At 57.1% G+C, this 24,383-nt stretch overlaps 1 protein-coding gene across 1 annotated transcript in view; it reads right to left on the bottom strand.

Moving 5' to 3' along the window:
* AHRR (aryl-hydrocarbon receptor repressor) overlaps nucleotides 1–20,392 on the bottom strand; it is a 42,195-nt gene extending 21,803 nt beyond the window's left edge. The window contains exons 1-3 of the mRNA XM_045565740.1: nucleotides 20,331–20,392; nucleotides 13,005–13,186; nucleotides 1,732–1,826 (exon numbers count right to left, since the gene is read on the bottom strand). Of these exons, the coding sequence (XP_045421696.1) occupies nucleotides 1,732–1,826; nucleotides 13,005–13,186; nucleotides 20,331–20,392 (339 nt within the window). The remainder of the gene's footprint in view (nucleotides 1–1,731; nucleotides 1,827–13,004; nucleotides 13,187–20,330) is intronic.
* Between the last annotated feature and the right edge of the window lie 3,991 nt (nucleotides 20,393–24,383).

A 24,383-nucleotide genomic window follows, 5' to 3' on the forward strand; every position in this document is an offset into this window, starting at 1 on the left:
CTGGGTTCTGGGAACCTCCTCGACGCAGCCTTGACGATTTCCTCTCCGCCGTTGCCCCTACTTCCCGTGTTAGTCCCGCCTCTCCGTCCCTGCCTCGTGGAAAGACCTCCTCAGCCTGAAAGCGAGGACCTCCTGCTGCATCTCCGGGGCTTGCTCTCACGCGTCTAACTTTGAGCTCTTTTTCATCTCGGATTTTGTGTTTATAGCGACGGACTCTCATTGTGTGCAGGCCGCACTCCCGCTCCTCTCCGAGGACCCCAGCGGCGGCTGGTTTTCCCTCCTCCTCCTTCGCTCTGCACACCTGCGATCCTCCAAGCTGCATTTCTCCCGACCATGTCCCGCCCGTCCGCCTCCTTCCTGACAAGCGTGGCGGAGCCTGGAGCACGCCTGACCCTGTGCGCCAGAGCGTGTGCTGGTGGCCAAGGCTCCGCCCGGCCCGCTGTCCCCCCTCTGGCCGCGGCCGCCCCAGAGACGCCTGTTCTGCAGAACGGCAGGGCCTGCCCCGCCCAGGACTTCCTGATTAGTTTTACCCGTCTCCGAGCCGGACTCCAACCATGCCCACGTGCCGAGACGGTCTCCAAGTCCCCCGGCCCATGGGCTCCCTCGTGCTGACGGCGATTTGATGTTAATCTCTTCAACTCACCTGGGCAGCCGGGGCTGAGTCCAGGGCTGGCACCCGTGGCCACTGCACTCAGGACGTCCAGCTATTTCTCCTCTTCGGTTTTCACGGACTTACGTGAAATCGTGATGCCATCAACAACGCAGAACTCAGTTTCTTCCCTGGGAAGTCTGCCTTCAGCCAGACCTTCTGGAGACTTGGAGACTCCACCCGTGGCCTAAGCCCGACCCACAGCTGGTCCCCAGGTGTCCCCAACACCTGGGTTCCCCTCTGCGGGGGCCCTGTCGGCATCTTCACCAGGTCACTGGCGGCCGGCCCTGCCCCAGAGGCCTCCCCGAGCAGCAGGAACGGCGACTGCCCCCCGCGGCCCCCACAGCCCCCCTCCCCACCCAGGGGTCCCGGGTTCCAGCTGGAGCCCACCCTGCTGCCCAGGGAGCTCCAGCAGCTCCGAGCCTCACAGGCCACGACACCCACCCCTGTTCCCCGGAATCCCGGTCAGCCCCGCCCTGGGACAGGACAAACTGGGGCCTGTGTCTCTCCAGCCACTGGTCTTTGAGCCCAGAAAGCTGCACTGCACCATCCTATTTGGTTTAGGAAATGGCTAGCTCATCTCCCCAGCTGTACCAGACCCACTGTGACAGGTTCCGGGGAGGCCCCGCACCTCAGAACACGGTAGAAAGCCAGAACCGGCACACGCCCTGCACAGGCCTGCGACTCACGGCACTCACGGCATAGCTGGCCCGGCCCCGAGGCTGAAATCCCACCAGAGACGCTCATGCTGCCTTTTCTAAGGCCCTAGCTTGGGAGAAAAAAGGCTTAATTGTTTTTAGGTTCCCTCTCGTTGACAAGAAACCAGAGACTGCAGAGAGAACGATGTTCAGACTGTGGCACGCAGGGCCACCGGGTCGGGGGCTGCTCTCTCTGTCCCAACAGCGGGACCCCAGAGTGTGGCTGACCCCATCCCGGGGACTCCGTCCGAGAACACATTTAGCTACAAACCACCACAATCTGAGGGGCCTCGGCGAGGACCTGGGCAAGCATGATGCTGCGCGTGACTAAGCCTGAACACACGTGACACTGCGTGTGCTCAGGGTGCGGGGGTGGGCTCTCACCTCCAGCAGCAGCCGTCCCTCCAGCACAGCGGATCCTCCGCGAGGACGACCTCCCAGTGAGGGGGCACCAGCCGCCGGGCACTTCTCCTGCAGGACTGTTGACAAGAGACGCGTTAATCCCTGCCCCAGACCCCCGGCCGGGACACGCTTTCCTTAAGTTCTGTTTTCTTGTGTTTCCCCAGCTCTTGCCCGGTTCTCGCTGGGAGAGCGCCGGGAGGAGTCCGAAGACATCAGAGACGTTTACTCTGATTTTTCATCCCTTTTCTAGGCTCCTCTGTTCACTCAACACCCACGTTCAGAAAGTAAAGCTCTGAGCAGCCACAGACAGACCCAGGAGGTGCGGACCTTCCAGCCTCTGACGCCCAGAGGGGGACGAGATCACACCCACGGGGCTGTTAGTGCTCAGAGAGAGGTGACAGGCAGACCTCGGGGGCCTCCCCACCCCCCAGGTCCTGCAAGGAAGCCACAGCTGCCCAGCGGCAGGGGTGTGGGCTGCCTCCAGCAGCCTCAGGGTAGATTTGGGCTCAGGGTAGGCTGAGCGGCTGGGACAGGGGACCAAACTGGGGGGCGGGGAACAACATGCAGCGTCTGATCACCTGTCCCCAGACCCAGACCACCTCGACCCAGGAGGGGGAGGTTTGGGAACGGAGATCTGCTCAGGTCTGTGCTGGCCCCACGTGGGCCCTGGGGCCTCACCCCTCCCTCCAACCCTAAATCTGACATCTGACACCCCCCCTGCCTTGCCCCTGCCTCCAACCCTAAATCTGACCACGCCCTGACACCCCCCCACCTTGCCCCCTCCAACCCTGACCCTGACACCCCCCCGCCTTGCCCCTCCCTCCAACCCTCACCCTGACACCCCCGCCTCGCCCCTCCCCAACCCTGACCCTGACACCCCCCCACCTTGCCCCCTCCAACCCTGACACCCCCTGACTCACCCCTCCCCCAACCCTGCCCGCCCGCCCGCCCGCCTCGCCCCTCCCCCAACCCTGACACCCCCGCCTCGCCCCTCCCTCCAACCCTGACCCTGACACCCCCCCACCCTCGCCCCTCCACCCAACCCTGACCCTGACACCCCCACCCTCGCCCCTCCCCCAACCCTGACCCTGACACCCCCCGCCTCGCCCCTCCCTCCAACCCTGACCCTGACACCCCCCCACCCTCGCCCCTCCACCCAACCCTGATCCTGACACCCCCACCCTCGCCCCTCCCCCAACCCTGACCCTGACACCCCCCCGCCTCGCCCCTCCCTCCAACCCTGACCCTGACACCCCCCCACCCTCGCCCCTCCACCCAACCCTGACCCTGACACCCCCCCGCCTCGCCCCTCCCCAACCCTGACCCTCCCCACCTCGCCCCTCCCTCCAACCCTGACCCTGACACCCCCCCACCCTCACCCCTCCCCAACCCTGACCCTGACACCCCCGCCTCGCCCCTCCCCCACCCGACACCCCCGCCTCGCCCCTCCCCCACCCCTGACACCCCCCACCCCGCCCCTCCCCCACCCCTGCCCGCCGCCCCCTCCCCGCCCGCCTCGCGTGCCCGCCGAGCGCCGCCCCCTTCCCGCGGCCGCGCTGTCACGCGATGGGGCCGCCGGGCCTCGCGTGCGAGCCGAGCCCCCGCCCCCGCGCCGCCGGCCGGGCGAGACGCCAGGGCGACCGCGGACCGCGACCCGCGCGGGCGGGCGGAGCCGGCGGCCCCGTCGCAGAGCCGAGTCGCGCCACCTGCGCTCCGGCTCCTCTCCCGGCCCCGGGCTCCTCCGAGGGTCGCCCTGGCAGGGGACGCCCCCGGCTCCGCGGGTCCTGCCGGGCTGGAGGGGGTGGGAAGTCCCGGCGGCCCCACAAGGCACCTCCCGGGGCTGGGGGAGCCCCGTGCGGCCAGGACGGCAGACGCCCCTCCACGCCGCCCTCCGGCCCTGCCCCGTCTGCGGGAGCCCCGGGCAGCGGGGCGCGGGGAGACCCCCAGGCCCGGCGCGCAGACGGCCTCACCGGCTGCCTGTGCCGCTCCCGGCCGAGCTCAGGCCGCAGGCTGGGGCTGCCCACTCGAGAGGAGCAGGCCAAGCCGGCTGGGCCCAGAGCCGGACCGGGCCTGGGGGTCCGCCCGCTCCTGCCGGCCCCGCTGCCCGCTCTGCCGGCCCCGCTGCCCGCTCTGCCGGCCCCGCTGCCCACTCTGCCGGCCCCCTCTCCCTGCTCTGCCGGCCCCGCTGCCCTGGCTCCCTGCTTTGCCAGCCCCGCTGCCCACTCTGCCGGCCCCCTCTCCCTGCTCTGCCGGCCCCGCTGCCCACTCTGCCAGCCCCGCTGCCCACTGTGCCGGCCCCTGGCTCCCCGCTCTGCCGGCCCCACTGCCCACTCTGCCAGCCCCGGCTCCCCACTCTGCCGGCCCCGCTGCCCACTCTGCCAGTCCCCTCTCCCCGCTCTGCCGGCCCCGCTGCCCACTCTGCCAGCAAGCGCTGGAGCAGCGGCAGGTTTGGTGGGAACGCACTGTACAGCCCGTGGGCTGCCCCACCCTGCCACACCATCCGCTGGGGCCTGCCGTGATGGAAGCTCTCGGTTCTAACCTTAGGTCACCCAGTCTGCTCCTCCACAGCCCCCTTCTGAGAGTCTCCCAGACATCTCTGCCCAGGAGCTGGCGGAGGCCCAAGGAGCCTGCGCTCCCATCTCCCAGCACTGTTCTCCCCAGAACTCCCCTGATCCTGGACCCCTGTGCAAGCGGAGCACGAGACAGGGTCTCCCGGGGGAGGGACAGGCCCACCTCTGACCCCTGCTCCCAAGTCCCAGCTGCTTCTGCAAACCCCTTGGCAATTTCCACGTCAAATTGAAGGACCGGAGCCTCATAGTTTCAAACATTCAGACTCTTCCTTTGCTTCTCAAGAACTGAGAGATAAATGGTTTTGCTTTCGAAGATGAACCATAACACACACATGACATTCAGAAATCAGGGCACAGTCCGAGATGTATGTTGCACCAACTTGTTGCATTTCCCATAAAAAGAACTTACAGATTTTTCGAAATGCACCAAGCCATAGAGATTTCACACTTCCATGCAGCTCAAAAAAAAAAAAAAAAAAAAAACAAAACCATAAACATTTGTTTCCTCTGAGCCACCGAAGACCAGGGAGGCGGCCGCTGGCAGTGCCCACGCATTTCTCTGGCCGAGAGGATGTGCCTCTGACCGCTTTCTGGGGTCACACCTGGGAGCCCTGGGGTCTGCAGGGCCGCCCGTCACACGCCCGCCCTGCAGAGCACATGCACCCCTGCCTTTAAACCCAGTGCGACTGTGGAAGATGCAACCAAAAATAGCTCTTTGCGGAAAAAATGTCTGTGCACACTGTAGGCCCACGCTCTCTCCGTGATGTGAGACGTCTGGCACAAGCTATGTGGGCCTTCTCGCTGGGTTTCGACACATCACAGGGGAGGGCACAGTCAAGCCCAGCGTTCAGGAAACGATCTGTAACACAACTCAAAACAGGGCTGGTGCTTTTTAAAAATCAAATGTTTACTCAGTTAATCGACGCAGGCACGTGGTGTAAGGCAAAGGGCGAGACACCACACGGGACCTGCCGGCCTCACCCCAGGCGTGCTGCCCCGGCCCGAGCGTTCAGACAGGTGTGACGCAGGTGACACACCCGGGAGCAGCGACGGCGGCAGCAGTCCCAGCTGACGCTGGTTTGCCGGTGTGGCCGCCGGGCCCGAGTCCTGTGCCGCCCACCTGCGGGCGCAGACGCCGCCCTGCCTGCCCTCTTGTCGAAGGGCTGCCCGCCCGCTGCCACGCGTGTCTGGTGCGTCTGTAAATAATGGATCTATGAAGTCACGTGACCGTGACTCGGTAGACGACACCGCCTTGGCCTGCCTGTCACCATCACCTTTAGTTCCCTCAGATGCAGCAGTCACTCGTCACCGGAGCTCCTTTCAGAGTCCTGCCATATTCACCATCAACGGACGCAGCCTGAACGGTGTGACAGTCCCGGCGCCCTCGCGCGGCCCCGCTGCTCGGGGGCTTCAGGAAGGACGGCACGCGCACACCCACGCGCCACTGGGCTCTGCAGCACCTCTGCCTGCCCGTCCCCACGCTGGGCACAGCGGAGAACAAGAGGGACAAAACCGGCAGGAGCTAAGTGTGAAGGAGGAAAACAGGGCAGGGGCCGGGGGAGGTTCTGTCACAGCCTGGGGCAGAGGTTGTGATGTGGAGAGTGTGGCCAGGGGCCAGGCGCGGTGGCCACGCCTGTGATTCTCAGCGCTTTGGGAGGCTGAGGCAGGAGGCTCACTTGAGCCCAGGAATCCGAGGCTGCAGTGAGCTGTGATGATGCCACTGCACTCCAGCCCAGGTGACGGAGCAAGACCCTGTCTCTTAAAAAAATTGTGGCCAGGGAAGGCCGCCTGAGGGGCCCGGTGGGGTCCTGGCTCTCAGGACTACAGGTGTGCTACAGGTGTGCTGTGTTACCCGGAGAGCCTCTCTGAGCAAGGCCACCTCCCCTGCACAGGCGCCACTGCCGTCGTGCCCCGCCTAGGACCACCCAGGCTGGCTCACTGCAGCCCCCACAGCGGCTGCTGCCCACTCCTCTGCTCCCCAACCCCCGTCCTGCTGCCCAGACCAGCATCTGAGCAGGGTGGGCGTGACGGTAGCATGGAGGAAAGCGTTAGCCCTTCCTACACTAATATTCTCTTCCCAAAAGGACCCGGTGCCCGAAAATGCCCAGTGCAGCTACAAGCATTGACACGTGGCTTGCCGCACGAACACGCACGTGGACACCGCGCTCTCCGGGAACACGGCTATTCTGCAGGCCCCGTGTGCCTGCGGCCTCCCGCTCTCCCCCCACTCTCCTGCTCCTCGGGGACGGCTCTCCAGGCACCAGCTGGGACGCCCAGGACTCACCTCAGAGCTCCTGTACTGCTGCCTTGCAACTTTTCGGTTTTGGTTTTCTTTGTTTCTCCTGTTTCTGTTTTGTTTTGAGACAATGTCAAACTCACAGAAAAGCTACAAGAACAGTACAAAGTATCCCAATACCCTCTGCCCACAGACGCCACTTAACAGCTTTACCAACTGTCCCAACAACGTCCCTTTAGCCAGGGCTGGTGCTGGGCTGCTGCCGTGCCCGTCCCTGCCGCCTCTCATCCGTCCTGCCTCTGCTCGGCTCTCACGACCTCCCAGACCTTTTGAAGGTCACAGGCCAGTTCTTGTGCAGCCTGCCTTCACCTGGGGTTGTCTGCTGTCTCCTCGCGATTAGACCAGGGCTGCTCACCTTCAGCCGTGACACCCCCAAAGAGTGTCCCACTCACACCCGCTGCAGGGCGCGACCGCGGCTCGCTCCGTCGCCGGCAGGTTAAATTCCACCCTGTAGGACAGCGCATGCCGGGTGTCTCTGCCCTGGGCTTTCCCCTTGGCATTCAGTGACAGACATTTTGCACAGGGCCACAAAAATCCCATTTCTCACCACGGACTTTAGCGCCCACTGATGTTTCTTGCTGAATGATCACTGCAGAGGTCACCAAATGGCGACCTTGTAATTCACCCTTCTGTCCACAGTCACGTCCCTGACCATCTTTACTGGCAGTCTGCGGAGGAGCTTTCTGACACTCACTCACTGGCATGTGTCCGTGTGGACGGACGACTTCCGCCCGCATCCGCCGGGCCGCGCCCACCGCTATCGTCACTCGTTTCAACGCTGACATTGTCCCAGACTCGGCCGGTGGAAGCCCCTTCACGAGGGCGCCTGTGTGCTGTGAGGCATCTCCTCGCCCTGGGCCCTGCCTTGCTTGCTGCGTGAGGAGTTTGAAGCTTGTCTTGTGCTTTTCCTTCCCCAGCTCTGGAAGGAGCCCAGAAAGGCCCAGCTCCCCGTGGCGCTGAGGGGCTTTAGAGACCGAGGTCTGAGTGTCCGCTGTGCCATGCGGGGGGCCAGGGGACAGAGCTGTTTAGATACACGTTCACGCCTCCATCGATACGCGCGGAAAACTGTGAGTTCCCACCAATACCCCCATTCTGACCCACCACAAGACTCAGTACAGAGTGAAATTATTTTTCTTTCAATATTTGGTAGAAATCGCTTTAAAACTATCTGTGCCAAGATTTTCTCTGTGGGAAGATTTTAAACAACTGAATCAAATTCTTAAGTGGTCATGTGACTATTCAGTTTTTCTGTTTCTTCTTAAGTCACTTTTAATCAGCTACACTTTCTAGGAATGTATTCATTTAGGCTTTCAAACTTCAGATTTACTGGCATTAATTTCTTCATAATTAGCCTCCCTTTATATTCCTGATACTGTTTATTCTTTTTTCCCTGGTCAGTCTCACTGGGTCTTCATAAAGTCTGTCGTTCAGACAGACACACGTTCTATTGTACGTTCCTTTTCCGTTTCATCAATACCTTCTTTTTTATTTCCCTTCATTGACTCCTTTTACTTTACTGTTCTTTATCCGAACTATTTAAGTGAATGCTTCGCTCATGAACCTGCATCCTTCTGTACATAAACACGGCATTATTTCTAAGGATCGCTTTGGCTACATGCACGCGTTTCGATTGGTGAATATTTCTGTTACATCATGTTCTCTCTGTTGACCTAGGCGTTGTTTATGGGGTGTTTATTTCCAGGCATGATATGAGGATTTTCGAGTTACCTTCCTCTCATGTATGTACAGCTCATCTTCACCGAGGTCCCCCCGACCTCCCACCTGCCGCAGCCCCAGGTGAGGGTGGGCAAGAGCCTCACAACTCACATTCAGAGTTCTCACTGTCTCGCTGGGGCCGGGGGCCTGAGGCCACGTTACCGGGAAACACGGAATTACCTAGAAGGGACCAGAAAAGTCCTGCGTTATGGCCGTTTCTCCCAGGGGCAGAAGGGGGTTTGCGGGCAGATGTGAGAAGAAACTCGACGTTCTCTGGCGTCCTCAGCCTGCGGCCTTCGCGTGTCCGGGGGAGACTGCGTGAGTGGGCGACTGAGTCCCTGCTCTTCCTCTCGGCCAGGTTGGCTTCAGGAAGCAATTAGGAGGTGAGAAAATGCAGTCAGCCCACAGAACAACCACGAGTGATCCTTCCTTCCCTCCAGGACGGTGCTTGGGAAACGTCCTCGAGGACTGGACTGGAGGCGGGAGCGGCCGGCTGCAGGTCAGGGCAAGCCAGGGGCTCTGTCGTCTCCTGGCCCTCGGGCACACAGAAATACCCTGAAATGACTGAAAACCAGCCTGTCTTCGCTGCATATGCCCCCAAGGGGAAGCCGCCTTTCAGAAGCATCCGCAGTGGAGACGCTGGGAGGCAGAGGCCCGGCCTCAGTCTGAAGGGCATGTGCCCCAAGGACCAGCCCCGAATGCTCCATGCGCAGAAGAGAAAATGACCCCAAACCTCCTGCTGTGCCAGAAGGGCTCGTCCTAGTCTTCTAGGGCTGCTCTAACAACACGACTCGGACGACAGAAGTCTATTTCCTCACAGTTCTGGAGGCCGAAGTCCATGATCAAGGCGCCACCCAACTCGGTTTCTGGGGAGGACTCTCTTTGTGGCTTGCAGACAGCTGCCTTCTCACTGTGTCCTCACATGGCCCTGAACAGAGCAGGCTCCTGGATGTCCCCGTGAGTCTGCTAATCCTACCAGGTCACAGCCCCACCCTTCTGCCCTCGTTGACCTCAATAACTCCCTCAGGGCCCTTCTGCAAACAGCTGAACTAGGGGTCAGAGCTCCCACATATGAATTTGGGGGGACACAAACACTCAGTCCTTAACATTCTACCGCTGGCCACCCCGAAAATTCACATCCTCACATGCAAAACACATTTATTCCGTCCCAACAGTCCCAAAAGTCTTAACTCATTCCAGCATCAACTGTGAAGTCTGAAGCCAAAGTTTCATTTAAATATCATCTGAATCGGAAACGTGTGAGACCCAAGGTGCAATTCATCCTGAGGCAGAACCGCTCCCCAGCTGCGAGTCTGGGTCACCAGACCAGTCATGTGCTTCTAAAATACATGGTGAACTGGCGTAATTCCTGTTCCCGACCGAGAAACCGGAAGGATCAGGGGTGGTGAGTCCCAGGCTCGTCTGACACCCCGTGAGGCACATCCGTGAGTCCCCAGGACTCCTGCTCCGCCCTCAGGCCCCACCGCCTGCAGCGAGGAGGAAGCAGCCTCCCCTGGGGCCGCAGGGCGACGCCGTCCTCACTCACCACCCTCAGGGCTGCTCTTCCGCTTTCCCGGAAGATGAAGCAAGTTGGCTGCTGAACGGATCCGTCACCCGCCCTGTTCCCGTTAGTCCCCAAGGCAGTGACTTGGCCAGTGTGATCCTACCCAGACTCCGGCCGCTGCTGAGGTGGCGGATTAACTTCGTGGTTGACACCGTCAGTCTCTGTCACGTGCCTGCTCAGCCGCATCCACGGTGCTCTCTCCAGAACGTGCCTTCGTGTTCTGCAACACGGGCAGCCTGAGGATTTCCCAGATCTTCAAGCTCTGGTTCCTTTTCTCTAACAGTTCCTTCCACTTCTCCGTCCTCTCACATTCTCCGCGAGCGGTGAGGGGAGCCGGGGCTGTGCCTTCCGCACCGACTCGGAATCCTCCTCAGCTGAGTGTCCCCTCCCCTCACTCCCACGCTGCCGTCCACAGGAGCAGCATCTCTCTGCCACCTGCTGACAAAGACCACCTTCCTCCAGCTTCTGGTAATGTGTCCCCGTCTACGTCTGAGTCTGCACCACGGCCGGCTTTGACGGTCACGTTTCTGCCGCCGCCCGCTCACCATGGAGCACAGACGCTGGGACGGCAGCCGCTTTTGCTCAGCACCAAAATGCCCATCTGCTTGGACTGGTTACAATGACACGCCACAGACGGGGGCTCAGACAGGGGCTCGTCTCCCCACAGTGCTGCAGGCTGGAAGCTGCGACCGAGGTGGCTCAATGAGTCCTGGGAGAGTCTCTTCCCTCGAGTCCCCCAGGCCTGCCCTTGGTGGCTGCCGGGAGGGGGGGCAGGAGCTGCCACCTCCTCTAAGGACACCGGTCCTGTCAGGCCAGGGCCCCACCCTCACGACCTCACTTAGCCTTAATTACTTCCTTAGGGCCCATCTCCAAATACAGCCACGCTGGGGATTAGGGTCTCCATGTTCAACACGAACTGGGGGGGCACATGCAGTTCAGGGATCATCAGGAAAAGGGTAAACCACAGTGAACGCTGGAAGCTGGTAAAATGAGGCTTAATAACCGCACACACTTCAGTGCGGGGTTTACAAGTCCTTCAACATGCCCCCAGGCGTGTGCTCCCGCGTGACACACCCAGGACACACCCTGCCCCACCCACACTGGGGGGAAGCAGACCTGCCTGTCCACCCCCGAGGGAGTCCAGGCCCCGCAGGCTGAGCAACCAGCCACGGGGTGAGCAGAGAACGGCACTGCCTCACGGGAAACATCCGGGTTTCCAGAGTCGAGGCTGCGCCTCCTCTTCCCCCCGTTTTGTTCTGCGGCGGTTCCCCCCCGCGCCCCTCTCGCCAGCAGCAGCAACGCACATCTGTCTGCCACATCAACGCGCCCGTCCCCACGGGTCAGCGGTGGACACGGTCACCTGCCAGGCCTGGGAGGGCCCAGGGCCCTTTGCGGTCAGCGCCCTGAGGGTCTCCGCTCCCGGGCGCTTTTCCTCGGCTTTGACCTGACCACCAGCCGCGCTTCTCGGACCCTCCTGGATCCCTGCTGGGGTCCGGACCCCCAGGCTGTGCCGCAGGCCCTCTGGGGAGGCAGCATCTCTGCACCACTTGCCTCCCCTTTCTTGAGCCCTGAATTCCCCCTTCTATGAACAGCAGAATTAACAGGGGTGGAAAATCCCGACCGTAACTGGCACCTACAGAAGGGGGTGGAAGTGCGGAGTCTTGTTACCTGTGAGAGCCAGTCTCCAGCGAACAAAGACGAGACTCGCTCCCTGCCCACCGAGCACCTGCCCACGGCAACACCAAACACCCACCCACAGCAACAGTGAACTCCAGCCCACGGCAACACCAAGCACCTGCCCGCGGCAACACCAAACACCAGCCCACGGCAACACCGAACTCCAGCCCACGGCAACACCAAACACCAGCCCACAGCAACACCGAACTCCAGCCCACGGCAACACCAAGCACCAGCCCACGGCAACACCAAACACCCGCCCACGGCAACACCAAACACCCGCCCACGGCAACACCAAGCACCAGCCCACGGCAACACCAAACACCCGCCCACGGCAACACCAAACACCTGCCCACGGCAACACCAAGCACCCGCCCACGGCAACACCACCCACCCACAGCAACACCAAACACCACAAGCAAATTTTCAGGCCATTGTCAGCCTCTGAGGTTGGACTTTCCAGTTCATGTCCTTCCTGAAAGTGACTTTTTATGGAAGTTTTAATGAAATGGTAATAGCTCATCTGTTTCTGAGTCAAGAGGCATAGATTAGGGCCCAATATTTATAGCTTGATTTTTTTCTAACTACACAGTAGAAATGAATTCAGGGGAGTTTTTAGAATCTCCTCTAAAACGTATAGCTTGAAGGGGGTCACGAATTTTAGAATCTTTGGTAGAAAACAAAAATAAGTGATAGAAAAATCAAGAGGTTTATTATTTCACCTAACGGTGGAAGTTACAACGCTCTCATAAAGCCTGCGGACCGCCAGGACTCATTTTACCTGCAGCCCCAGCGTGAGCCTTCACACGCCAGCAGGCCAGGGGCAGACACCGGCGTCCGGCAACGCCGTCACCGCGGGCGTAGAGCCGGTGGTCAGGCTGGAAGCTCCCTCTGCTTGTGTGTTAAGAACTACGCATCCAGGTGGACACCAGGAGCACGTTCCCACCTGACGCCAGAGAAGGGCCACAGCCCTGCCAGCTCCCGCAGGGGCCAGGCCTGCCCGCGAGTCAGCCCACGCGGGGTAGGGGAGACAGGGGCGGGCGCCGAACCACCAGACCCCCTTCCTCAGTCACAGCTGGGCCCAGGTGAGACCCCGGTAAGACCCTGGTGAGGCCCAGGTGAGACCCAGGTGAGACCCCGGTGAGACTCCGGTGAGGCCCCGGTGAGGCCCAGGTGAGACCCGGTGAGGCCCCGGTGAGACCCCGGTGAGACCCCGGTGAGACTCCGGTGAGGCCCAGGTGAGACCCAGGTGAGACCCCGGTGAGACTCCGGTGAGGCCCCGGTGAGGCCCAGGTGAGACCTGGTGAGGCCCCGGTGAGACCCCGGTGAGACCCGGTGAGGCCCAGGTGAGACCCAGGTGAGACCCGGTGAGACCCAGGTGAGACCCGGTGAGGCCCCGGTGGACGCAGGGAGACACAGGAGAGAAACCTACCTTGGAAGAAGCTCTTCACCCTGAGGTAGCTGACGCTGAGGCGCAGGACGGAGAGCTTGTCCAGCTTGGCGACGACGTCGGGCGGAAACGGCAGCAGACTGGCCAGGTGGTCCAGCTCGGCGTTGAGGCGGTCCCGGTGCCGCTTGGACGGGTTCGACTTGTCGGCGCCCAGGGCGGGCCGCCTGTGGGGGACGGGCTCAGTCAGACGAGCTTCGCCGGCAGAAGCCGCGGGCGGTACGGGCCGGACGCCTGCCCTCTGCGGTGGCCTCACTAGGATTCAAGCTGCCACCGAGACAGCAAGTGCGGATAAGGACAACAGCCACCTGCTCCTGAAGAGGCGGCACTGAAACGCCAGGAACCTACGCCGTGAACAAGTCACACGCAGGACACACGGCATGACAGCAGGGCCCGGGGCAGGGCCGAGGGCACAACCCCAGCTGTGCCCCTCGGGCACGCTGTCCGACCTCTCTGTGCCACGGTTCCCTGAGGTGGGAGGAGGACACCGGGCAAAGGCGTGTGTGGAGAACGCCATGTGCACTCAGCGTCCCTCACGGTCTCCCCCGTGTCTAGGAAAGCCCGGCTAGTTCCAGGGACCGTGAGCAGCTCCCCACGGTGTCAGTGCCGATGACTCCCGCCCGCACGTCCCGCCTCGCCGCGCCCAGCCCGTCCCCCCAGGTGCTTCGGTTCGTCCTCTGCACAGGGTGGCTGAGGGCTGAGGTGAGCACACCGAGGCACCTCCCAGCACCGGAGACGGGACACCCCCGCTCCCAGGCCCCAACACGTGGCCGTACCCCACAAGCACCAGGAGGAACCACTCAATTCTCAGGTCTCCTCCTAGCCCAGACCTGCCACCCACAGCCGGGCGGCTCCCTCACGCCGGCAGAGGGGAGACGGCGACCCAGTCCCCCACCCGCCTCACAAGGCAGGCCCTTCACTGTCCCTCTCACCTCAGGGTGACCGTCCCCTTCACCTGATGCTCTCACCTCACGGTGACTGTCCCCTTCAGCTGTCCCTTTTCATTGCAACTTCAACTGATACCTCACTGCAGACACTATCCACATGGAATCCTCTAAAAGGAAAATGGCCGCCAATGAGGAGACCAGTGCATGGCAATGGGTGGGGAGAGGAAAGAGGCCTGTTTTGGGCAGAATCCCAGAAATTGGGCAGCCTCACTTAGCAAGCCAACCCTTTTTGGGATCTTGTCACATCATGGGGTTGAGACTCCTGCAGTTTCCAGGTGTTTTGGTGTGTTTTGTCCAGACATTCCTTATTTTTTTATTGTGTTTACTCGTGAGCAAGCTGACAGCTTGCAGGTTATAATCCTAAACTATCCCTTCAGAAACTCCACGGCAAAAGCCCTCCATGTTTCATTGTCTGATGACGCAGACCATACACCAATCACATAACCGTCTGACAGCACCAAACCCAGAAGCTTTCCTTTTTTGTGGTTGAAATAAAATTCATATAACATAAAAATAACTACTTAAAAGTGAACAGCACAGTGGCATTTAGTACAGTCACAAGGTTGTGCAACCATCACCTCTATCTAGTTCCACACATTTTTGTCGCCCCAAAGGGAAACCCTCCCCATTAGCAGTCTCTCCCGGCTGCCCTGCCCGCAGTGTGCCGGCCACCATCTGCTTTCTGTCTGCACAGATTCGCCTATCAAAGGTGGTTCATATGAAGAGAAACAAACAACATGTGACTTTTTGTGTCTAGCTCTTTCACACTGCGTGATGTGTTCAAGGTTAGTCCATGTTGTGTCACGTGTTAGTTCTTCTTCCTTTTGATGGCTAAATTATTTTCCAGTGTATGGACAGACCGCACCTTCTTTGTCCATCCACCAGTTGATGAACATCCGGGCTGTTTCCTCTGCTTGACTATTGCGAATAGAGCTGCAATAAACACTCTTCTGGAAGATTTTGTTTGGACATACGCTTTCAGTTCTCTCGGGCATATACCTGGGAGTGGAACCGCTGGCTCATATGGTAATTCTACATTTAATTTTTTGAGGAACCACCCAACAAACTGCTCTCCAGAGTGGCTGCTGTGCTATTCTGTGTTCCCACCAGCAATGCACAAGGGTTCCAATTTTTCCACGTCGTTACCTACAGGTGCTATTTTCTATCTTTCTATTATATCCATCTAGTGGGCATGAAGTGATATCTCTTTGTGGTTTTGATTTGCATTTTTCTAATGACTTTTGATGTTGAGTATCTTTTCATGCACTTGTCCATTTGTATGTCGTCTTTGGAGATATGTCTGTTTAAGTCTTTCACCCGTTTTTAAATTGGGTTGTCTCTTTGTTTTTGAGTTGTAAGAGTTCTTTACGTATCCCAGATACTAGCCCCTTACTGGATATGTGACTTGCAAATATTTCCTCCCATTCTGTGGGTTATCTTTCCACTTTCTGGGTTTTTCTTGATGTGGCACTCACCCAAAATTACTCAAGCGCTAGTCAAAATTTAAATAGGCAGGAGGAGAAGCTGGGGGTAAACTGCACCAACTCTCGTGTGCGCTGGCACTGCCAGGACAAAGGCGAGGCCTCCCCAGAAGACAAGGGGGAGGGCAGAGAGGAGGAGACCCACCAGGGAGATGGACGACACGGCCGATGGCAGTGGGGAGGCCAGCAAAGGGGAGGGCCGACAACAGAGAGGAAGCAGCAGGCACCTGGGAGAGGCCCATTGGCAGGTGGGCAGCGCCTCCATTCTGGGCGGCAGGTCCACATGGGGCTTTGCTATGGTTTGACTACTGGTCCCCTCCAGAATGCATGATGAAACTTCATTCCCAATGTGGCAGTGCTGAGAGGCGGGGCCTTTAAGGCCTTTGCCCCCATGAGTGTACTAATCCATACATGTGTTAAGGGGTTGAAGGGTTATCATGGGGGAAAACTGGTGGCTTTGTAAGGAGAGGACGAGAGACCCTGAGCTGACGCAGGAGCACGCTCGGCCCCCAGCGTGGGGTGCCCTCGCCACCCTGGGACTCTGCAGAGAGCACAGCAGGAAGGCCCTCAGCAGGTGTCGACCCGCCCTTGGACTTCTCAGCCTCCGTAACTATAAGAAATAAATTGCTTCCCTTTATACATTTCCCAATTTCTGGCATTCTGTTAGCACCAGAAAGCACACTAAGACAGGCTTTGTCCTCAGAGATCACATCTGTCCTCCTCGCCTCCGGCCCGGCCCGCTGCTCCACGTACCCCACCCCACCCTCATAGACAGACCTCCTTGTGTCCTGTGCAGTGCACACCTGGGCCCCAGCTCAAAGCTCACCTCTGTCTAGAGCCCAGGGAGAAGCACCCCTGCCTCCCCCTGTAAGGTGGGGCCAGCAAATGGGCTGAGCCCCTCCCACCCCCAGGCAGTCCCGTGTGGGAGGGACCATTGCGGGTGTCCCAGGAGCCCAGCTCAGCAAACGTCGCTTTATTCCTTCACACCCCCTCGGAACACTGACTGCCCCTTGCTGCTGTGCTGCACCACCCCCCCTCCACCCTGGCTCCGAGGCGCAGAGTGAAGACCCTCGTTCAGGTGGGTGGAGAGGGTGGGGGTGGCAGTGGAGGAGCCATGCGGAGAGAAACACTCCCCTGTGCTGGCGTGGGCTGCAGTCGGGAGCCTGCGTGGAGGCTCGGGGAAGAGGCTGCAGTCAACGCCCGGGCAGGACGCACTGGGGACCGGGGGAGCCCAGCCCACACCCCAGGAGCAAGACCCAGGCGTGGGGACAACAAGCCAGCTCAGGGGGAAGGAGCATTAAAGAGGAAGCCGTGAGGCACTAAAATATAAAATACCTGTGAATAAATCCAATAAAAGACACCCAAGACATCTAAACCAGAACTGTAAAATATTGCAGAGAAAAATTTCGAAAGACCTAACAAATAGAAAGATATACCACGTTCTTGGGTTGGAAGATTCAGCATCGTTAAGACGGCCATTCTCCCCCCAAACTGACCTATAGGTTCAGTGTAATCTCAAAGCTCCAGCAGGAATTTACAAGGAGATGCAGAGGATCTCGAATAGCTGATTAGAAGAGCGAAGTTGGAGGACTCATCCTACTGATTTTAAGCCTTCTCTGAAAGTACAGTATTAAAGATGGTTTGGTTATTAGAGAAAACATAGAACATAGATGAATACAACAGAACAGAGAGAGTCTAGAAATAGACTTGCATGTTTTTCATTGGGTCTATTCATTTGACAATTTATTTCACAAAGATACTAAGGCAATAAAATAGGAAAAAGAAATTGTTTTCAATAAATGGTGCTGGATCAACCATATATCCATGAAAACAAACGAGCATCAACTCTAACCTCACACAATACCAAAAAACTAACTCCAAATGGATTATTAGACCTAAATGTAAAACTACTATAAAACTTTACAAGAAAACGTGCAAAAGTCTTTGAGACCTTGGGGCAGTCACAGGACTCTCAGAACACAAAGGAACAAAAATTTGATAAATTAGTCTTCATCAAAAGTTTTTAAAAAATCTTTTGAAAGTCAATATTAAGAAAATAAAAAAGTAAATCAGAGATTGGAAGAAAATATTCACAAGGACTTGTATCTGGAATGTAAAATGATACAACTGCTTTGGGAAACTTTGTATGTTCCTTAAAAACCTAAACATACACCTGCTACATGGTGGGCCGGCAAGTGCACTGCCAGGTATTTACCCGGGAGAAATAAAAACATACATCCATACAGACTTGCACAAAGATGTTCCGGGTAATTTTATTTGTAATAGCCCAAACTGGGAACAACCTGAATGTCTATCCACAGGGGAGTAAGCAAATTCGGGGTATCCACACAACCAAACACTGCTCCACAATGACGGGTAAGCTGTTGATACAAACATGGATGAATCTCAGAATCATATTGCAATCGAAAGTAGCAAATAAAATGCCAGGAAACGCAAATCATCCACAGCTGCGGGAAGCACGTCAGGGTTGCCTGGGGACACAGGTAGGGAAGATGCACACAGGGCACAGGAAACTTCTGGAGGGATGGAAACGTTTGTGATCTTGATGTCGGTGGTGGCTCTAGGGGCGTACACTAAGTCAAACTGATCCAACTGCACACTTTCAATACATGCAGTTCCACTGACATCCACGTACCTCAATCACACCCCAGTAAAGACAAAAATGCAGAAAACAAAAGGGAAGCCCTGCAGTTTCCACGCTGTTATGGGCTGAAGGCACTGTCCCTGGTGAGGACTCTGAGGACCCCAGAGGACAAGTCTTGGAGCATCGAACATGCTGATGTTGGCACAAGGCTTCACTCCTGGGCGAAGGCTGTAGATTCAGAATCACCCATGGCCCCCAAATGATGCCACCCAATAATGGGTGGACCGGAGGGAGGGAGAGGGTTTCCAGGGCCCAGCTCCCCCTGCGTCCGCTCCCTCTGCACCCAGGCCCGCGGGGGCCCCTCAGGAGCAGGCTCTAGCCCAGGAGCCAGCTCGTGTGCGTCCAGACCAATTCTGCCTCCGACAGTTCGCTCGGCTGCACCCTCCACAACCTTTATCACCACCCCTTCCAGGTGAGCAGCTGCGGCACACACACACGCACCAGCCACCACCCGCCCACTGCGGAGGGCCGGACCAGAACTCCGCACAGCCCTCGGGTGTGGCAGGAGCCGAAGCTGGGACAGCCGATGCCGGCAAAGCTCGCCCCCCAGGAGGGGCTGCAGGACAGGGGCCGCTGTTCTCAACGTCAAAAACAATGAATGTTCTGGTCTCCAGTTCCCCAGAGCATGTCCCTGTGGGGGTTCACCGTACACGTGCACACACCTGGCAGGCCCTGCGTGGAGACGGGCCGGGAGCCCTCACAGAGCCCACACCTGGACAAGCCGGCCCAGTGGCCTCCCTGCACCTGGCCGTGGCACGTCCGCACACACTGCAGGACAAGCAGGTGCCGTCGGGGCGTGTGTGTCCGAGTCTGGAAACATTCAGTGACTGTGCAAGTAATTCTACTGCCTTTTATCACCCCACAAGTCACAGTTATTTTCTTCTTTCTTTTCTTTCCACTTTTTTCCCTCTTTTCCCAAGTGCTCGAAAACTTTCAACTTAAACATATGTATTTTAAAGATTTAAAGATTGTATTAGAAGAAATAATGGGAATATTCTCTTATAAACTTGGGCCAGGGAAGATTTTCCTAATCGTGATGTAAAATTAATTAGCCACAAAGGTAAAGTTTGATGAATTCAACTTCACGAACATTCAATTTTTTTTTGCATGGCAAAGAACACCTTAAGTAAAACCAAAACTGAGATAAAGTATTTGAAACCCACTCAAGAATTAATTTCCCTAGTACACAACAAGATCCTACAAATCAAAAAGCACAAAAACAATCTAACAGAAAAACGAGCAAAGGGTACAAACGCAGTTCACAGCAAAGGAAGAGCCCTCAAACCTCACTTAGGACCAGAGAATGCAAATTAAAATGACCAAAGTCTGAACAGCACCACACGCCAGGTGCGGGGCAGAGGCCCTCCCGGGCCTGCAGGGCACAGCCCCCGACGCCAGGAGAATGGCGCCAACTAGCCAACCGCGACGCCGCCCGCCTGACTGAATGACCCCACTTCCAGGTGTCGGGTCTGGGACGCGATTTTGCTCTCCCGCAAGCTAGTGACCTGTCGCTGTCTCACCAAGGAGACTTGAGACCCTGGCCGCGAAGGACTTACCACCCACGCACAGCAGACAGTGTGTCCCTCAGCGTGTCTGTCACTGACCCTGTGCCCCCAGTCCCAGGGGTGACACGGCAGCTCAGGCTGCTGCTGCGTGTGCAGCGGAGGACACTGGGCTTAGGGGACCCTCCTCTGTTGTAGCAAACAGGAGGCCTCACCTCATCTTCCAGGGCCGCTTGGGGCAAGTACGGCCCCGAGACGTGGCCCGGGGAAGGCCTCGCTGCACCCGACACAGACAGGCCACCATGCCCAGCACCCCGGCGGGCAGCACACGCACACACAGCCTCACACACACACACATGTACACACAGCCTCACACACACGCACAGACTCACACACACACACACACACACACACACACACACACAGTCCCCAGGGATCGGTCCCCCCAGGGCGGGCAGGGCCCCAGACCTGTGTCCTGCGAGCCCCGCCCTCTGACTGCACCTCCAGAGGCCAGGGGGTGCCCAGCCCCCAGGGTGTCCCCCTACCGGTGTCCCCAGCTGCGCCCGCCCCCACTGGGGGACCCTCCCGGGGCAGGACCCTGTGCAGGAGGCCCGCCCACCCTGGTGGGCTCATGTTGTCCTGAAGCCCACTGTTTCCATGGAAACACAGACTCCCCCGCAGCAAGGAAGAGGGAACACGAAGACGTGATACGTTACTGTTTCTGGAGGGGCTTCCTCCTCTTCCTCCCCGCGTACGTGCACTCAGCCGGTGGGATCATGGTCCTGGGCCCTGGAAAAATGGGGCGTCACGGTGACCTCAGCAGACCCAGCGAGCCTGGCCCCCGTGGGGTCCCTGCAGCCCACTCCCTGCACCCCAGCCCCTCATGGGGTCCCTGCAGCCCACACCCCGCACCCCAGTCCCTCATGGGGTCACTGCACCCCACTCCCCGCACCCCCAGTGGCCTCATGGGGTCCCTGCAGCCCACTCCCCGCACCCCAGCCCCCCATGGGGTCCCTGCAGCCCACTCCCTGCACCCCAGCCTCTCATGGGGTCCCTGCAGCCCACTCCCTGCACCCCAGCCCCCCATGGGGTCCCTGCAGCCCACTACCCGCACCCCAGCGCCCCCCACCCTGTGGGGTCCCTGCAGCCCACTCCCTGCACCCCCAGTGGCCTCATGGGGTCCCTGCAGCCCACTCAGCCACAGATGCAGGACGAGGCCCACCTGCCTGGGCTCAACACCACGGGGGAGGGTCCGGCCCCTCATGCCGTCCCTCACAGGGACCCAGCACTCAGGGGGCATCACCAACCTGCGGGGGAGGGACCCACTCGGTGCCCAGGGCCACGCCGCGCCCCTGCCTGCCCACCCTGCTCTGTGGAGCCCCAGGGTCTTGCCCTCTTCTCCTCCCTCTTCTCCTCGGAGCCGGAGCCCTCGGTGGCCCTGGGCTCAGCCCGCAGCCTTTCCCTCCTGCAGGCAAATCCCTGCTGCTTTCTGCGGGGCCGGACTCCCCTTTGGTCACTGACCCACTGCACGCCCAGCCAACGGTGCTGCCACAGCGCCGGACACAGGCCCCGAGGAGCGGGCCCCCCGCGGCTCTCGCCTATCCCCACCCAGGAGGGCATCCCCCTCTTGTCTCGGATTCGCGAGTTTTCCATGTGGCGAGGTCCTCTGACCCCCACAGACATCCTGCAGACCTGTGAGCAGCACCCGCCCATCCAGGCTCTGGGAGAGGCTGGCACAATTGCCACCCTGCGTGCAAAGTGCCACGAGAGTATCGGAAATGTGTCACGGATCCACTTCAAATATAAGAAGCCACTTTGAATAGAGAGACGTACGTAGGTAAAGTGAACAGACAGAAGACACACCATGTAAGCATTAGTCAGACGAAGTTGGAGTAGCTGTGTGGGTATTAAAAAAGCAGAAAAAGCAGATTTCAGGACAAGGAATGTCACCACGGAAAAAGAGGTATATTACACAATAATAAAGGGGTCAGTTTTCCAAAAGGACATGACAATCCTTAATGTGTATGCACTTAGCAACACAGCTTTGAAATACATGAAGCAAAACTAATAGATATTATTAACTGAAAGGATAATTCATCAGAGATACCAACATTTGTATCTCAGTAATCAACAGAACAAGTAAGCAAAATCAGTAAGCATACAGAATCTCCAAACAACAACAGACTTGAATTAATGGAAATTTATAGAACACTCCATCCAACAACAGCAGAGTATGCATTTTTTGCACATGAAACATTCACCAAAATAGACCATATTCTGGGACTTAAAACAATCCTTAACAAATTTTTTAAAAAAACAGAAATCATACAAATATGTTCTCTGACATAATGGAATTAAACTAGAAAGATATCTGGAAAATTCCCAAATATTTGGAAACAACCCCACTTCTAAATAACCAAAGGTCAAAGAGGAAGTCTCGAAGAAAATTCTTAAATATTCTGAACTGAATGAAAATACAAACATATCAAACTTCGTGGGATGCACCTAACCAGTACTTTGAAGGAAATTGACAGTATTAAATGCTTATGTTAGAACAAATTAAAGGTCTAAAATAAGTAATCTAAGCCTCCAACTTAAGTAACTAAAAGAAGAGGAAATAAACCCAAATCAACCAAAAGGATGGAAATAATAAAGTGGAATCAACAAAACTTCAAACACAAAAATGAAGAAAAATCAATGAAAACAAAAGTTGGTTCTTTGCAAAGATCAACAAATTAATAAAATTAATAAATCTCTGGCCATACTGATCAAAAAATAAAGAAAGACACAAACTAACAATATCAGGAATGAAAGAGAAGACATCACTACAGATGCCACAGACTTTAAAAGAAAAATAAGAGAATTATGTTATGAACTGAATTGTGTACCCCAAAACTCATATGTTGAAGCCTTCACTTTGCATGTGACTGAATGGGAGACAGAGCCTTTACCGCTGTAAAAGATTACAGTTAAAGGAGGTCATACGGGTGGGGCCCTGACCCCACAGAACTGGTGCTCCAACAAGAAGAGGAGAGAAACCAGAGCTCGCGCCCACTCTCCACCATGTGAGCACACAGCGAGCAGGCAGCCGTCTGCAAGCCAGGAGAGCCCCCACAGAAACCAAATCAGCCAGTTCTTGGACTTCCCAGCCTCCAGAACCGTAAGAAAGAAATTTCTGTTGTTTAAGCTACCTGGTCTACGGTGTTTTGTTATGGCAGCCCAAGCAGATTGAGACAGATACTATCGGCCGGGCGTGGTGGCTCACGCCTGCAATCCCAGCACTCTGGGAGGCCGACACGGGCGGATCGTTTGAGCTCAGGAGTTTGAGACCAGCCTGAGCAAGAGCGAGACCCCGTCTCTACTAAAAATAGAAAGAAATTAGCCAAACAACTAAAATATATACAAAAAAAAAAATTAGCCGGGCATGGTGGCGCATGCCTGTAGTCCCAACGGCTCGGGAGGCTGAGGCAGAAGGATCACCTGAGCCCAGGAATTTGAGGTTGCTGTGAGCTAGGCTGACGCCACGGCACTCTAGCCCGGGGAACAGAGTGAGACTCTGTCTCAAAAAAAAAAAAAAAAAAAAAAAAGACAGATACTATCCCCACAAATTCAACTATGTAGATGAAACGGAGGAAGTCCTTGAAAGACACAAACTACCAGCACTCACTCAAGAAAAAACAGATAGTTTTATATTCCAAGAAAGAAAATTCCAGGCCCAGGTGGTTTCACTGATATAAGGAAAGTGACACCAACACACATTATAATCAAGTTGCTCACAACCAGTGATAAGTAGAATAATTTTAAAAGCCAGAGGACACAGGCGTGGGGGACAGAGAGACAGAAACAAGGATGGCAGCAGATGCCTCGTTGGAAGCAGAGCAAGCAAGGAGACAGGGCAGCAACATCTTTAAAGCACTGAGAGGAAACACAAACTGAAACCTAGAATTCTACGAGCTGGGAAAATAGGTGTCAAAGATGAAGGTGAAATAAAGAGAGTTCAGGCACGCAAATGCCGACAGAACCCACTGCCAGTCGGCGCTCACGGTGAGGAGCACGAGAGGAAGTCTTCTCGCCAAGAGAATCCGAAACCAGATCGTAACACGGGTCTACAAAATGGAAGAAAAAGCACGGGAAATGGCAGCTACATGGGTAAATACGCATAATTTTTACAATTGTTTAAATACCTTTAAAAGATAATGGTTTAAACAATAAAATAGCAGTGTATTGTGGGATTTATAACCTACACAGACGCCAAGTGTACGGCAATTACGGCGCAGGACTAGTCAGGGGAGAAATGTTGTCCACGACGCGTGCGGCAGCACTTGACCCCGTGCCAGGCACCCAGTTCTCGCCTCCAGGCTCCAAACTCACCTTCCGGGCCGGCTTTGCCTTAGCGGGCCGGGCCCTGCGAGCATTTCTGCTTACAGCGGGCGGCACACCCACCAGCGGAGGGCTCTGGAGGGACCGGGCAGGAGGAAGGGGCACCTTGTGATTCCGGACCTTCTGTTTTTCCCGTTCCTGCCCACCACTGCCAGAGGCAGGGAAACCCAGAGAACTTCCCTGCCCTCCAGGAGGCGGAACCCCAGCTTGGGGAAGGGAGCCCCCCTTCCCAGTGTGCCCGGCCCCTCAGTCCTAAAGCAGCCTGCAGAGTTCCCTTTTCACCTCTATAGTTACTCCACTGTTGCAGTCAATACTTCTTAATATTAACGTTTCTCAATTCAAATAAAAAATTAAGTTAAAAGTATGAAAAGCTGATTTCTTAAAGTCTG

This window comes from Lemur catta, chromosome 12, assembly GCF_020740605.2.
Source record: "Lemur catta isolate mLemCat1 chromosome 12, mLemCat1.pri, whole genome shotgun sequence".
Taxonomy (NCBI): Eukaryota; Metazoa; Chordata; class Mammalia; order Primates; family Lemuridae; genus Lemur; species Lemur catta.